Source organism: Cnephaeus nilssonii (assembly GCF_951640355.1).
Source record: "Cnephaeus nilssonii genome assembly, chromosome: 5".
Classification (NCBI taxonomy): Eukaryota; Metazoa; Chordata; class Mammalia; order Chiroptera; family Vespertilionidae; genus Cnephaeus; species Cnephaeus nilssonii.
Genome location: NC_137076.1, coordinates 95,713,861 through 95,730,093, shown reverse-complemented (window position 1 = coordinate 95,730,093; position 16,233 = coordinate 95,713,861). Strand labels below are relative to the sequence as shown.

At 42.7% G+C, this 16,233-nt stretch overlaps 1 protein-coding gene across 2 annotated transcripts in view; it reads left to right on the top strand.

The window, feature by feature from the left end:
* ATP10B (ATPase phospholipid transporting 10B (putative)) overlaps positions 1–15,922 on the top strand; it is a 187,755-nt gene extending 171,833 nt beyond the window's left edge. For both annotated transcript variants that reach the window (XM_079772877.1, XM_079772878.1), the window contains 5 exons: positions 1,500–1,700; positions 3,027–3,107; positions 4,732–4,836; positions 9,702–9,889; positions 13,168–15,922. In XM_079772877.1, coding sequence (XP_079629003.1) covers positions 1,500–1,700; positions 3,027–3,107; positions 4,732–4,836; positions 9,702–9,889; positions 13,168–13,627 — 1,035 coding nt within the window. In that variant the 3' untranslated portion in view covers positions 13,628–15,922. The remainder of the gene's footprint in view (positions 1–1,499; positions 1,701–3,026; positions 3,108–4,731; positions 4,837–9,701; positions 9,890–13,167) is intronic.
* The last annotated feature ends 311 nt before the right edge of the window (positions 15,923–16,233 follow it).

Here is a 16,233-nt window from a genome sequence, read left to right as displayed (position 1 = left end):
TCATCTGTAGAGTGGGGCTAGGAATATTATTATTAACATATTGATATAATAATGCATAAATATGATACAACTAGAGGCCCGATGCACGAGATTCGTGCACTGGGAGTGGGAGGGGTCCTTCAGCCAGGCCTGCACCATCTCGCAGTCTGGGAGCCCTCAGGGGATGTCTGACTGCTGGTGTAGGCCTACTCCCCCCCACAGGGAACACCACTCAGCCAGAAGCCGGGCTCACAGTGGGTGAGCGCAGCGGCGGGTGGCAAGAATAGACCTAAGCCGGCAGGCGGACATTCCCCGAAGGGTCCCGGACTGTGAGAGGGTGCAGCCCGGCTGAGTGGAGCTCCCCCTGTGGGAGCGCACTGACCACAAAGGGGGCAGCTCCTGCATTAAGCATCTGCCCCCTGGTGGTCAGTGCATGTCATAGCGACCGGTCGTTCTGCTTTTCAGTCGATTTGCATATTACGCTTTTATTATATAGGATTATATTATTAGCAATGATATTAATCTTGCCAGGTTGTTGGGACAAACTATAATGTATATCACATCTAATAATGTGCAATGTACTAATATGCTATGTCACACCAATGTACTAATATGCTATGTCACACTAATAGAAGGTCAAATAACAATTAATGGTGTTACTAATAATAGTATTAACATGTTTATATTATTATCACAATAATACATAGCCAGCCTCTTCAAAATAACCCTGGCGCGGCAGTTAGGGAATGAGAATTCAAACCCGCTGAGTGATTTCTCACAACATACTTCGCCCCTCTGGGCCTCAGCCACACACAGCAGAGAAGGTCTAGTCCTAACTCCAGGGCCAGCTGCTTATTTACATGACCTTGCTCAGGTCACCAAACCACATCACAACCTGGATCACTATTCTCAAGCAGTAACAGCCCAGGCCAGGTGGGAGGACTTGAGTGAGAGAGCTGCAGAAAGCAGAAAGCCACAGTGAAGCAGATTTCCTTTTTCACCCTTCTCAGCTGCATGACCATTAGCAAAGTGTGAGAGAAGAACCTTCTCATGAAATCCTCTTCCTGCCACAGTCCAGTCTTTCCATCATGCCTTCCTCAGGGCCATGTGCCAGAGTCTAGGTACTACTACTACTACCCTCATCTGAAAGGTGGCAAGGTAATGATCAGAAAGGTGGAGCAACTTGCCCAAGGTCACACAGCTAGTAAGTGACAGAACTGGCGATTCAAAACCCTCTCGGCCTCCAAAATCTGTGTTCTTAACCATCAAACTACACTTACCTTAACAAGAACATGAATTGTAGTTAGCAGGCGGAGTAGTTAGCAGCAGTGGGTAGTGATAATAGGGTCAGGAGCCGCTGCTCTAAGGATTTGAGTATCTCCAATCTTTCCCCGACCCTGCATGTCACGCATGAGGAGACACGCTCCCTGTCAGGTGGTGACCTGTCAGAGGCCCCGAGCAGCGGCCGAGGACGGCTGCCCGAGGGTCCTTGCTCACAAGGCCATGCTGTCCTCCTGCAGTGCTATGTCAACCTGCTCTTCTGGTACCAGTTCTTCTGCGGTTTCTCGGGCTCCACCATGATTGACTACTGGCAGATGATCTTCTTCAATCTCTTCTTCACCTCACTGCCTCCTCTCGTCTTCGGGATCCTCGATAAAGACATCTCCGCGGAGACACTCCTGGCATTGCCCGAGCTGTACAGGAGTGGCCAGGACTCCGAGGTAAGGGGCTCAGCTTCTCCCTGGAGGTGTCAGGGCATGACCACTGGGCTGGGGGTCAGGAGCCCTGCATTCAGTCGCCACTCTGCCCCTCACCTCCCACGTGACCAAGCATTTGCTGTGAGGATGGCTGACGAACCAGACCAGTGAGTACGTTTCTTTTAGTGATTTCTTAGTTATATCACCCATTATGGGACCCCCTGAGTTGAAGAGGGAGAGGGCATGCAGAAAGATCCCCCTGAGCCAGCACCCCCTCCAGGCCTTCAACAGAACCCCTGGGAGTAAAAGCCAGTTTGCTCATCAGTGGGTGAGGCGAGGGATTCTGCCACAGGTCAGGAAAGGCAAAACTACAATGACATGTGGCCTAGAACTTGCTGGTATGATGTAGACTAAAGAAGGCCTGGGGCACCATCAGAATGGTTTCTTAAAAGACACAGAGTGGCCACAGTGGCACCTGACTGATTTGGAGAGGTCAGACAGGTGGGCAGGAGGAGCTCTGGGAAGAGGGTCATTGAAATGCTGAGAGCACCTTTGCACCTGGGAGAGAGGCGTGCACAGCCAGGTGGGTGCCGGTGATACATTGTGGACAGCCAGCGAAGAGGCAAGTGCAGTCCTAACCCGAAGACAGGAGAGCACAGCAGCCCCGCACCGCAGGCGAGGCGGACAAGCGATGGCGCAGGGGCATCCTAGGCTTTCTACCTGCCCCCTCCCCACAGGCACGCTGGCGGGATGATGTATTCCATGAGTACCTAACATTCAAAGTTAATGTTGCAAAAGCATGGACTGTAATATATATGTACACACACTAGAGGCCCGGTACACGAAATTTGTGCATTGGCGGGGGGGGGGGGGGTCCCTCAGCCCGGCCTGCACCCTCTCGCAGTCCAGGATACACACACACACACACATATATATATATATATATTCCCAAAAAAATGTATACCCTTTGGCTGCCATTATTAATTCCAATGGGTTAAATCTGAAAAGAAAGAAGTATCGATTGAGCTATCAGCTATTAAAGAATGTATACATGTTTTGGGATACCCTGTATAGGTATATACAATCAACATAAGGGTACATATTTCTTTTCAAATTAATGTTTTGTTTTCTTCAAATAATATCCAGAAGTGGAATTTCTAGATCACGTGGCAGTTCCATTTTTTGAGGAACCTCCATACTCTTTCCCACAGTGGCTGCACCAATGTGCATTCCCAACAACAGTGTCAGGGACCCCTTTTCTCCACGTGCTCACCACAGCTTGTTGTATGTGGATTCACTGAAGAGAGCCATTCTGGTGGTGGTAACTGCTCGTGTATTCTTTCTTGGCAGTGCTATAATCCGTTGACTTTCTGGGTTTCCATGGTGGATGCGTTCTACCAGAGCCTCATCTGTTTCTTTATCCCTTACCTGGTAAGTCATATCGTTCCATTCTAACGATACAAATTGCAGAATGACACTGGTCCTGTTTATAGGAAATCCTAGACTAGTAGTGTCTTTCTGGACACTTCAGAGCAGAGGCTCAAAACAGGTGGCCTGCAGACTACCTCCAACCTAGGGTGTTTGACAAGTCAGAAAGCTTTGCCCAAACATTTTACTTTCTGCCAGGTTTTGGAAAACTGAAAGCTATCATTACATGGGATCATTTTTCCCTCATGGCAGAAGTCCAGAGTTGACTCACAGCCCTGCTTAGATGGGGCCCATATTCTCGTTTGCCGTAGTCCCCACCACTCCCTTTTGTCTTATCCCAGGCCTTCTTCACTCACTGTTTCTTTTTGAGCACTAAACGTATTTGAATTTACAACCCTTCATTTAGATTTGTGCTTTAAGCATTAAGGCAGCAAGTTCTGATAGTGAAGAATACTACATTACCTGAAATAAAAGCAGGAATACATACAGCAAGGATACCAGCCCCATCTCAATCTGGTTCCTCGGTATAGTGTGAGAATTTAGATAGTGAAGGATATCTATTTCTCCTGGACAGGGAACCATAATGTGGGCTCATATCCTTTCGCAATTAGCAACATGAGGGTCGATAAAGCAGGCATTTTATGCTTTCTTTTAATTTCCTAGCTTACAATACTCTCCCTGCTCAGACCTCTGCTAGTCTTTCCTGCTGAATCGTTTCCTCCTATTTTGAGCTCAACACAGCCACCATCTAGGACTATTTGAAGTTCCACAGCTCACCACATCCACCCTCAGTTCTGGCCTTTGGCTGGACTGCCTTCCCTCCCCTCAAGAGATTAACTCCTTCTTACAGTCTCAGCTGATAGAGACCCCCTTCTGTATTCCCAGGGTGCATTGTACTTGCCTCCACTGTAGCATTTACTCTGCCAAGTAGGCTGTAAACTCCGTGAAGGTGGACACAAAAGTATCTTCAGCAATTGGCATCATGCCTAGTGGGTGCTCAGTAAATCATTCCATTCATCCCAAATGTTCTGGAATGCCCATCCTGGCTTCCTGGTTTGCCCTGTCAACTCAGTCCTCACCTCGTCTGTTCTGTGGGTCAGTTCCACACAGATGGTGGCTGGATATCTTCTCCCCATTCATCCTCTAACCCTTGACAGATGCTTTAGAATCACTGTCAAAGCCAAGGCTAAAAAAGCCTTGGATAAAAAAGCTGTGGTACATTTATGCCATGGAATTCTATGCAGCAGTAAAAAAGAAGAATCTTTTACCCTTTGAGAGAGCATGGAGGGACCTGGAGAGTATCATGCTAAGTGAAATAAGTCAGTCAGAGAAAGACAAGTATCACATGATCGCACTCATAAGTAACAAAATAAACTGATGAACGGAGTGGATCCAGAGACATGGAAGCATGGAACAGAATCTCGGAGGGAAGGGTGGGAGGTAATCAACCAAAGACCTTGTATGCATATATGCGTAACCCATGGACACACAATGGGGTGCTGAAGGCAGGGGAGGGGGAAGGGGACATATGTAATACTTTCAACAATAAAGAATTATTTAAAAAAAAAAGCCAAGGCTTTGAGTCCACAAGCACATCTGAGGGTACCTATTTGTTCCTCCTCTGCAGACCTACAAGGACTCTGACATCGACGTCTTCACCTTTGGGACACCCATCAACACCATCTCCCTCGCCACAATCCTCTTGCACCAGGCGATGGAAATGAAGACCTGGGTAAGTGCCTATTTGGCTTAAAATTTGTGTTCCTGATTATTGACCACATTCAACTTTCTGAGTTGTTGTACTTTATATCACTGACCTACTCGATAAATACATATTGAGCTTTTACCTGTGTCTGTCCTATGCAAGGATGAAAGAGGTATAGAAGAAGAAAATTCCTGGCCTCAACTTGCTTATCATCTAGCCAGGATGATAAAACTAACATATATAAAACTATGAAACAATTAGTTACAAAAATAGATATTAATAAAAAATTGAGGGGTGTTTTCAGAGACAAAGAGAACCATGCTGTTAGGGGATATGCTCCCCATTTAATTTCAGGATAAAAGGTTAGAAAACTGCCTCTACGTAACTACATCTCAAGCCAAAATATCACACTTTAGTATCTAAAAGGGCAATGCCGGCTTTTTCATTAAGTTCTTCTTAAAATTATATGCCTATCTACAGGTACCTATCTACATGATTTTTTAATGTAGTATCTCATTTAACTTTCTGGAGTCCTTTGTGTTCAGTAGGCTTTGTTTTGAGACTTAGACTTACACAGTGCTGTAAGTCAGTTAAGTGGACAGCGTGATGGATAAATACATGTATGTGTTAAGTGGGGTTTTTTAATCTTTAGTGTTGAAAGTATTACATATGTGTTCAAAATAAATCCAAATATATCAGTAGTCAATAAATGTATATTGATTTAATTTACCTATTAAAAGCAAAATTTATCAGACTGGATTTTTTTTAATCCAGCAAAATATAAGGAGAAATGGACAAGTTCACAATCATACTATGAGATTTTGATATAATTCCATCAGAAAGAGACTAGATCAAATAGGGAAAAAAAGGGATATAGAAGCATTATGTTACACTTGACCTAATATATGAAATTATGCTCCAAACATGCATCTATTCAAACACACAGACCATTTACCAAAAATTTAAAAGACCAGATTCTGAATCACAAAGGAATTTGAAAGAATCAGTATCATAAGCAATAAAAAATAGCCAAACTCAACATGCTTGGAAATTCAAAATGCATTTCTAAATAACTCATGAGGGAAATTATAACATACTTGTTACTAAATGACTATAAAAATATATACAAATTCGTGAGAGTATCTAAAGTTTTACTATTTAAAACAAAGGTAAAAATCAAGGAAACAATAGAATCAATAAAACCAAAATTAAGCTCCTCAAAAATGTAATGAAACCTAATCTCTGGCAAAACCCATCTAGGCGAAGACACAAAAAGACCACAGAAATGATACTCAGAATAAAAAAGGGCTATAATTGTAGATATGATCAATTTTTAAAGATATTTTTAAATGTAAAGTTTACCAAAACATAGTCAAAATCATTCAGCAAACCTGAGTAAACCAATCACCATTAAAGAAACTGAATTTATAATCCTGTGATCAAACTTATAATTGGTATAAGGTAGAGATTATCTGTCCCTTATTTCACAGATTAGAAAAAAATCGGCATTTTTTCATGGCTAGCATAATCCTGATACCAAAATCAGCATGGACAGATCAAGGAAAGAAAATTATAGACCAGTCTCACTAAATGAACATAGATGTAAAAATTCTAAATAAATTCCTGGCAATGCAACTCAGCAGTTTGTTAGAAACAATAAAGCCCAACCAAGGAACTTTCATATCCTGTTAGTAGACCATAAACTGATACCAGCACTCTGGAGAGCAATCTGAAAATAGCCAGGAGTTAATGTTCATATGCTATGACATGGCTCCACTTCTAAGTGTGCACCCTGGAAATAATCTTGCATCTGTGTATACAGAGACATGTATTACACCATTGTTCTTAATAGCAAAAAAAAAAAAAAAGAAAGAAAGAAAAAAGCCTAAAAGTTCATCAAGAGGAAAATATGCCAAATTGTGGCATATTTATACAATAGAACAGTTAAAATGAATAAACTAGAACTGTATCTATCAATGTATAGTGTGTAGTTTTAAAGATACAGAAGGATATCCATACATGATAAAGTAATTGAGCATCCATAAACATGGCTGCACAAGCATGTAAGTATAAAATACGCATTGGAGTGATGAACACTGAATTTATGTTCAAGATTAAACAGAAAGCATTACAGGGGATACATGGATGCTTTGATTATATCTGTAAGACGTAACCTTTCAACAAAAATCTGAGACAAATATTACGTAAGGTTAAAATTGACCAAGCTGGACCCTGGGTGTATGAAGTTTATTGTCCAAATACTGGAGATATTTCCCAAGAGGAACTCTGCCCTCAGTGACCCTCTAGACCAGGTATCCCCATAGTTACCGGTAATTTCTGGTGCTCTTGGGAAAGGAGTCAACCACCGGCATTGTTATGAGAAATTTCTTTCTTTTTTGAATGTTGAGGCATGGGGAGACTCTATTTCTAACCTGGGGAGAAATCTAACATGAATTTTAATGGCTGTGTCGGTTTTCACAGTCCCCACTAAAAACAACTGAAAAAAATTAGCTAACTGCTTTCTTCTTCTGGATTATTCAGATCACCTCTCCCACTGAAAACAACTAAAAATAATAATTTATTTTTTAAAAAAATACCTTAAAAGAGCTGACAGGATAGTAAAGACAAAAACCTTTGGAAAAGGAGGTTTCTAGAGAAGCAAGCTAAGCAAAGCCTGCTGTCCTGTGGGGTGTTTGTAACCCTGCCCCAAAGGAACTTTGTTTCTGGCAGACTCAACTAAGTACAAGCTTCAGAAATCAAAACCCAGGCGCCCAAGGTGGGAGTCTAATAAGAGACCACATTACATTAGGACCCCCAAAGGCTGCAGCTTCAGAGTAAGGGACACGCGAAACTGGACCTGCCTGTACTCCCTCCCCAGCAGGGGCTGCGGGTCGGCTCGTTCCCACCGTGGGGAGCAGAGCAGGGAGAGTCGGCATAAAGGACCCGTCCTGGGAAACTAACACAGCTGCCTCCGACAGATGTGCAGCCCAGGCTCATATCACCTGGTGAGCCAAACTCGAGAGAAAAGTATCTCAACCTAAGTCTCAAATTGTCCCTACTAACTTTTCCAGGGCAATAAGCACCACATATGCAAAAATAACCAAGCTCTCAAGGAAACAAGAACTCATTAGTGAGGATTTAAAAAAAAAGTCAGAAACCAATATTTCAGGAGTTGGTATTATCAGATATAAATTATAGAAAAGCTATGTTTACTATATGTAAATAAATAAGGACTAAGCTTTAAAAATATCTACAGATTGGAAAACTATATAAAGCAACCCAGCAGACTGGAAAGTAGACCTCATAAAACATTTAGAAATACAAAAAAATGCAACTTTTTTTTTCATGGCTGGCTTAACAGCAAATTAGATACAGCTGAAGGGGAGAATTGGTGAAATGGACAAAAGAAATTATCCAGAATATAAAACAGAGGAGGAGGAAGAAAATTATGGAAGATGTATTAAATATATAGAAGATAGGGTGGTATCTTAGAAGGTCTAATATCCATTTGGTCAAATTCTCAGAAGGAAATGAGACAGAGGGAATATTTTAAAAGATAGTGACTTGAAAATTTTATAGAAGTGATGAAATACATCAATCCACAGTTTCAAGAAAGTCAGAAAAACCCAAACAAGATAAAAAGAAATTCACACTTATTATATCATACAGTAACTAAAGACAAAATAAAAATTATAAAAGCAGGCCAGGTTTTAAGATTTCCTTCTAAGGAACAACAGGTGAAGAGTTGTAAACTTCTCAGTAGCAAAAATGGAAGCGAGAAAACGGTGGAATGTTACCTCAGATATGCTGAATGAAAATAACTTCCAAACAAGAATGCTATATCCATCAAAAAGGAGAATGAAATAAAGCCTAAGAGAACAGATCACCAGCTGACTCCCACTAAAGGCTGTACTTAAAGGAAGAGGAAAGAAATCTCTCATGGGAGTTCCATGAGAAGGAATTAAGGCATAGAAAGTGGTAAACATAACTAAATCTTAATAAATATTGGCCATATTAAGCTATAATGACATGTGTGCTTTAAAAAGATGAGACAGCCCTAGCCAGCTTGGCTCAGTGGGTAGAGTGTTGGCCTGCAGACTGTAGGGTCGTGGGCTTGATTATGGTCAAAGGCATATGCCTGGGTTATGGGCTGCATCCCCAGTAGGGGGGCATGCAGGAGGCAGCCAATCAATGATTCTCTCTCATCATTGATGTTTCTATCTCTCTCCCCCTCTGCCTTCCTTTCTGAAATCAATAAAAATATATTTTAAAAAATAAAAAGATGAGACAATTAAAATAGGCAGTAGCAATAAGATATGTTGGGAAAGAGGGTAAAGTGCTCTAAAGCCCTTGTATAATTCAGGAAGAGAGAAATCAGTTCTAAACTTTAGACTGTGGTAAGTTAAGATTGCTTATTATCATTTACTGAGTAATCACTGAAAGAATAGATATGGAGTAAGTACATAACTTTCAAACCAGTAAAGGGTGGCAATAAAATTATGCAAAATAGTCAATACGTTTAAAAGAGGATACAAATAGGGAAAGAAAGCAGCACAAGACAGGCAGGACAAAATAAGATTAGACAACATCACTGAACTCTGAAAACTAACTACAGCCACATGTGGAAAAGATGGATTCATCACACAAAACATGATTCTATTTATTAACATTTCAAAAACAGTCTACACAGAGAAACAGAGAAAGGTGGTAAAACATCCAAGGACAGCTTGGAAATTATCACCAAAGTCAAGGCTGAGACAGAAGATTTAGGGGTGCTTGGGGTATGCGTGTTCAAATTTTGTGTTGCATTTCCAAAAAAAAAGGAAAAAGAAGAAGAAGAAGCTTAAAACAAAGGTATACCCTCAACAGTGTTTACTTCTTCCCTTCCACAGACCATCATCCACGGGCTGGTTCTTGTAGGCAGCTTCCTGATGTACTTTGTGGTATCCCTAGTGTACAACGCCACCTGCGTCACCTGCAACAGTCCCACCAACCCCTACGGGGTGATGGAAGTCCAGCTCTCAGACCCCACTTTCTACCTCGTCTGCTTCCTCACACCAGTCGCGGCTCTTCTCCCAAGGTTTGAGCACAGGGGCCCTTTCTTCCTAGAACTACCAATCTCCCCTCCATAAGCCATTTTCATAGCCCAGGGGTCAGTAGTTTGACTCTTGGTTGGGATCCTTGAGGCTATAGTCTCAAAGATAGGGTCCTAGGACAGAAAGAACAATGAACTTGGAGAAAAATACCACAGACTCTGGTCCCAGGTCAGCCGCAGAGTAGCCAGGTCACCAAATCGGGCATGGCCTCAGTTGTGACATCTTTAAATGGGAGGGATAATTCCTGTCCTCCAGCCTTACAAATTTTGAATAAGCACAAGCCTCAGAGGATATATTTCCCACCACATCCCTTCTTCAGCCCAACCCCTTGGGAGATGGACCCTGGGAGAGACCATGAGGATTGGGCCCTCATTGGAAAAGGGCATCAAAGGTGTGTTAAATACTTTTGTCCACAGTTTTGGGGTTAAGTACGGTTGTGATCACCACTGACCAAGGGCTGAGCTCCTCTGTTCTGTGTCTTTTGGGGGGGTGTAGAAATAGAAATTTATCAGCCCCGTATTCTTGGTCTTACCCGTGGCTAGGAAACACACTTGAAGCCAAAAGCTACCAGCCTGATTAGAATCCTTGAAAAGTATAAAAGACTGTTGACACATGCTTCGAAAAGACGGCACTGAACAGTACAGCTTGTTAAACAGAGACAAGTTAGCAAATATTTACTTGTTAGTTACCATAGCACATAAGTTAAATCTTTTTGCTTATTCTACATTATCATCATAAGGTTGAATTTCTGTTTAATTCTGTTTACTAAGGAAAGCAAAGAGGTTTCTTCTGAGAAAGGATTATTTTAATAGTTCCAAGGACTGTTGACTTGTAACCTTGAAAAAAATTAATGTTTGTTATAGAAATCTACATGGTAGAATGTTTGCTGCAGAAAACTATTAGTTCCCTTAAGGTTATAAGCTGTATATATCATAATGGAGGTAGATTTCACTCACCAACCTTGTGATAATTAGCCCACTAACCATGACCTCACTAATCTTAGTCTAATTAATTCAACCGGTACAAAAGAACTGTACAGAGTCTCTTAAAACCAAGAACATGTAAATTGTTTTTGCAGATAAAAACAAAAGAAGCTTGCACACACAAACCTTAAAACCTAATGAGCACCTTAATTAGCACCTTAAATAGAGGATACCAATTTTTGGACACTCTCAGTTTTTCTCCTACTGCATGTCCTTGACATGGTATGTAGGTCAAGCCTTGGTCTTAGGTTCTTTTGTCTTCTAACTTTATAGTCTCTCTGTTGACCTAGCAACCACTAATGTGAAGATAAATATTTTGAACATATGAATCTCCAAATTCCCAACCCAGACCTCTCTTCTGAATTCCAGATACATTTTTTTCTAGCTACCTATTCACCACTTCCACTAGGCACGTAAGTTCAAAGAAATTGGGAGACGTCTATAATTTAAGTCATGATCCTCCCTTTATCACCACCACCATCTAAGATACCTGGGTCTCTTCCAGAGTTTCTTCTATCAAATGCTATCCAATTAGGACCAAGGCAGACCCCTGCAAGTTATCCTTGATACCACCCACCACCTCATGCCCACATCTAGCTCATTACCAAGACCTGACAATTCTATATGCTATATATTTCTCAAATCCATCTGCTATTTCTATATCTACATCCACCCCCATGGATAGATTATGTTCTTCCCAAATTACTGCAAAAGTACCTTAATAGATTTCACTCTAATCCACTATCTCTGTGTCAATGTGTAATCATGTCATATGCTTAGAAACCTGCCAGGGCTTCCCAAGGCTTTTACAATAAAGCACAAAAAACAAATCACGGCTCTCAGTCCTTGCCTGCTCTGGCCCTGCCAACCCCTCTGTGTCATTTCCCCTCTTGTCCTCACTCTCCACATTTCAGCCATCGTGCATGGATTTGGTTCTCACCTCCTATGCATGTCTCTTCCTCAAGGAAGGTGTCTCATACCAGATCAGGTGTCCGACACGCTCAGTGCTCCTTCTGTTTATAACTCTGTTCAGGTGCCATAGGAAAGCAAGAACCTATCTGTCCTGTTCTCAGCTTAACCTCTTCGGGGAGTGGCCCATTGTAGAAACTTGATAAGAATCTGTTGAATAAATGGATGGAGAAGGAACGTAGCATCGGTGGAAAGGTTTAAACTGAGAAAATTCCAGCTTTCAGGCAGGAAGTTGAGTCTTTCCTGAAATAAACATGCCTACCTGTACTGCCTCTCTGGGTGAGATGAGAAAGAGTGGGGCAAAGTTTACCTGATGCCGTGGGAGTCTTCAGAAACCCCTTGTGCACTGTGAGGCTGCCTAAAGCTTTCAGACACAGTGGAAGGATGGGAGTCTCTGCTTATAAGGCTTTAGAAATAAACATTTTACAAAGAATTATCTGGGGGAAAGATTCTGGATGTCTACTTTCTAGATAAAGAAATGGATACCCAGAGCCCAGTATCACAAGATGGTATATGCTTTCTCCATAGACCACACAATTGTATTCACCTTCTTATTCTTTCCCCAAGTGTGGAATAGAAGGACTCCAGGCACAGAGAGAGACTTCCAATCCCGGAGTCCAGTACAGGCTACATGCAGCTTGGCCAGGGAAAGGAACCCTGGGTTAACCATCAGGGAGACCTAGGAAGTGCTCAGGTGACCTTGGAAACCCTATCTCGTCTCTTGGAGCCTCCGTTTCTTCATCTGGAAAATGGTGCAAATACAGCAATGCTGGGAAATTAGCATGGCCCACAGATTCAAGAGAATATGTATTTAGAAACTACTTAAGTTCCACAAAGGGTTGATATTGCAAAGCAAGTAAATTTGCCTAAATCAGAATAGCCCAGAAAGAGAAAGGACTGCGCTATACATGGTAGATAAAACTCTAGGGATCCAGAGTGCTCGGTTCTGACCACAGCAAGACCACTGTGTGGCTCTGGACAAGTCACTGCCTCAGTTTCCTCATGTGTAACATGGGGGAAGCAAAAATACCAGCCACATGGGATTGTTGGGAAAGATGAGTTAATAACACTAAAGCACTTAGAAACGTTCTGGTTCATAATAAATGTTAGTTATTACATATTGTTATTGAACTCCCAAATCTCAGAGGTGCCCAGCATAGATTTAATAACCACAGTCAGGAGCACAGCGAAAAGGATCTCACCATGGGTGGGGAGTTGGATTCTAAGGTCACTTTCAATGCTAAAGTTCAAGACGTCAACAAAAAAATCAGGAAAAAAAAGATTTATTGTTGTTTCTCCTTCCCCACCAGGTACTTTTTCTTATCTTTACAAGGGACATATGGGGAGTCCCTGATCTCAAAAGCTCAGAAAATTGACAAACTCCCCACGGACAAAAGAGACCTGAAAATCCAGAGTTGGAGAAACAGACAAATGCCTGCCCCTGTGCCTGGAGAGGCTCAGCGCACCCACCGTCCAGTGCCACCTGTCCCTGAACAGGACTTCAGAGCCAGCACCCCAAAGAACTCCAGCCCTCCCAAGCAGAAGTGCAAGGAGAACCGGGGGGTGCATGGAGAGAGAAGCAGCAGAGACCACAGGAGGGACGACCCAAGCTCAGCAGACTCCTCAGCTAAACTCTCATCCAAAGATCACCTTCTTCTGGGGCCCAACAGCAGGATGGCGTCCGGAGCCTACCCCAGCGGGCAGACTGATGAATACAGGCGCTCGAGCAGGGGCAGCCATCGCCGATCCCAGAGTTCACTGACCATCTGAGGGACCTGCAGAAATCTGTACAAACTTAGGGGAGGCCGCCCAATCGCTGGCCTAATTAACCCAAGACTCTTCCTCTCCATGGAGGAAAGAACGAGCCAGTCTTACTCTTTTCTCCCTGCCAGGCTTGACTTCCTTACAGGAAGTACTGGCCACAAGGGGGTTGACCAAAAAAAGGCTGGAAACCACTCAACCTCCAGTTTCTTCCTGCTGCCAGGCAGCACATCTTGCAAACAGGGTTTCATAAAGAGGCTATGTTACTATGGCATCGAGTCCTCTGAGACATTCTTCTGATCCTCTAGATAAGTACAGCCTACAACCCAATACATAAGTTTCCAAGATTCCAAGAAATGTATAAACCCAGGCAATCTCTCAGGCTGTGGAAGTTTCTGGTTTTGCCATACCATCACTTCACCGCATGGGTGCCAGAGTTTAAATTTCAAAAGAGACCCATACATGCAGATGCTTCATCTTGATTGTATTGCAGAGATGGCCACGTGGGGGTTAACATCCCTTCCACTCACCAAGAGTAGGGACGCTGTTTGTCTCTAAGTCAAAAAAAAAACTACATCTAAGTATTAAAACTAGACTTGAACTCAGTGCCACAGACACTTCAGAGGGTTGTGGGACCACAGCTAGTGTAAGAGGCAGAAAGAACAGAAGCATTCTAAGAGAAATGGGTATACCAGAAGCCCCATGCTTTAGCTGACAGACCGCATGTCCCACAGCCTGGGGAATCTACCAAGAGAGCAGCCCTTTTTTTAAAAGCTATTTATTTTATTTGTTTTTATATTAAAGGACCCACTCTCATTCAGCTCTCAGAACAGGGAAACTCTAAGATGAATAGATCTTAGCAAACCTGCCCACAGAATAGACCCATATGATGCAAGCAACTCTGAACCCAAACAATGACATCTTCAAGGGTAGGGCCAATGTTAAATCCTATTCATTAAGCCTAGCCCAGAGAGGAGTGTCACCTGGAGGACACTGGCACATGCTTCCATTCAATTAGGGAGAGTCATAGGAAGTCTCACTTCACAGGGAAAAGGATTACATAGGCTTCTTACCCCTAGAGATAGTAAATACCAAAAATATAAGAGCTCAAAAACAGTGTTGAAATAAAAGAATGGATGATAGAATTCTAATAGGTTGTCAGGAGAAGCTATGTCTACTATGGGCAAGGATAGCCTGTCCCTAGTCTTTTAAGATAAGTCAGGGAGGGCTACTAAACCTTTTACCCTTAAGGCAGTGCCTATATATTAAGGAAATCCTTATAGGTTAGGAATGAATGCAACAAGTCTTTGAGCCTAGGAGTCATAGCCACCTCGCTTGAGTAACTTTTCAGCAATAATGCCCCCAAAAGATCTCAACAACCAAGTTGGCAAATGGCAGGCTGAGCTGGTCCTCGGACCACCCTGCTGACAAACCTGAACTGGAGAAGCCATTTGGAGCACCATTCTGGAGCCAACACACTGGGTCTCTTTCACTGACTCTGCCACATAATGACACGGGCACTGGCCAGCTGGTAGGTATTCAGGGGAATTCCACAAGAGGATTGCTAAAGGAGAAACACAGCAGGCAAAGCAGTAATGACTTTGTCCCAAATAAGAGGATTGAGCCAAAACTCAGATTTCAGGGTCCCTTTCTCCATATGATTCCTGCCCAGTCCTGAAAGCCAGATGAGAAAGGATGCTTCAGAAGAGAACAACGGCGTGGGAAGACCACTAGCCTCAGGAGATCTCAGGCATAGATCTTTGTTCTCTAGAGCCAGGAACCTTGAAGCAGGATGCCACACCTACAAATTAGGGTAGAACTGCCCTACCTCCCAGGCTTGGCATAGGAACAAGTCAAAGTTACGTAAGAGGTGAGGGAGAGAAGGGATGTGAAAACCCTTTGAAAGCTGTAGGACCCTCAATAATAACACAGGGATATTTATTTCAGAGCTTAGAGGAAAAGAGGTGATGTGGAAGTTGAGAAAATGTCTGATCCTGACACCTAAATGCCAAACCATACCCATCATTGTGATGCTGCTCTCTTTCTTGCATGACCAACCATCCCAGTTAGCCTGGGATTTTCCCAGTTTTAGCACTGAAAGCCCCACATCCTGGGAAACTCCTCAGTCCTGGGCCAACTGGTCACCTACTCCTGCCCTTCTTTGTAAACCAAATCAACTGTGACTATCCAACATGCCACCTTAGCGGGAAAAGTTATAACAGCTATTTCCCTATAACATAATCCTAATGATTGTACTTAATACATTTTTATACTTTTATGACCTTTTACTGATTGACTGGAAATGTGCTGTCCTTTTTATTAGAAGAAAAAAATAAACATGACTTTCCAGAATTGCTTGAGTCCTCTCTCATCCATCCATCCTTCTTTGCATTCACTCATCTGTTCATTCATTTATCCACCCATCCATTCACTTATCTACCCAATGAACTTCTATTAAGCCCCCTCTAGAGGCCTGTGATGTGCTAGGAGCTGCAAGGAGCTCATCCCTGACTTACAGAAGCTCATAGCCTTGTTGGGCATCGAGTATCAGAACAGATTTGATCCAATGTAAGGGTGTGACACCAACCAAACCGGGTACAAGAATTAGAAGCAGC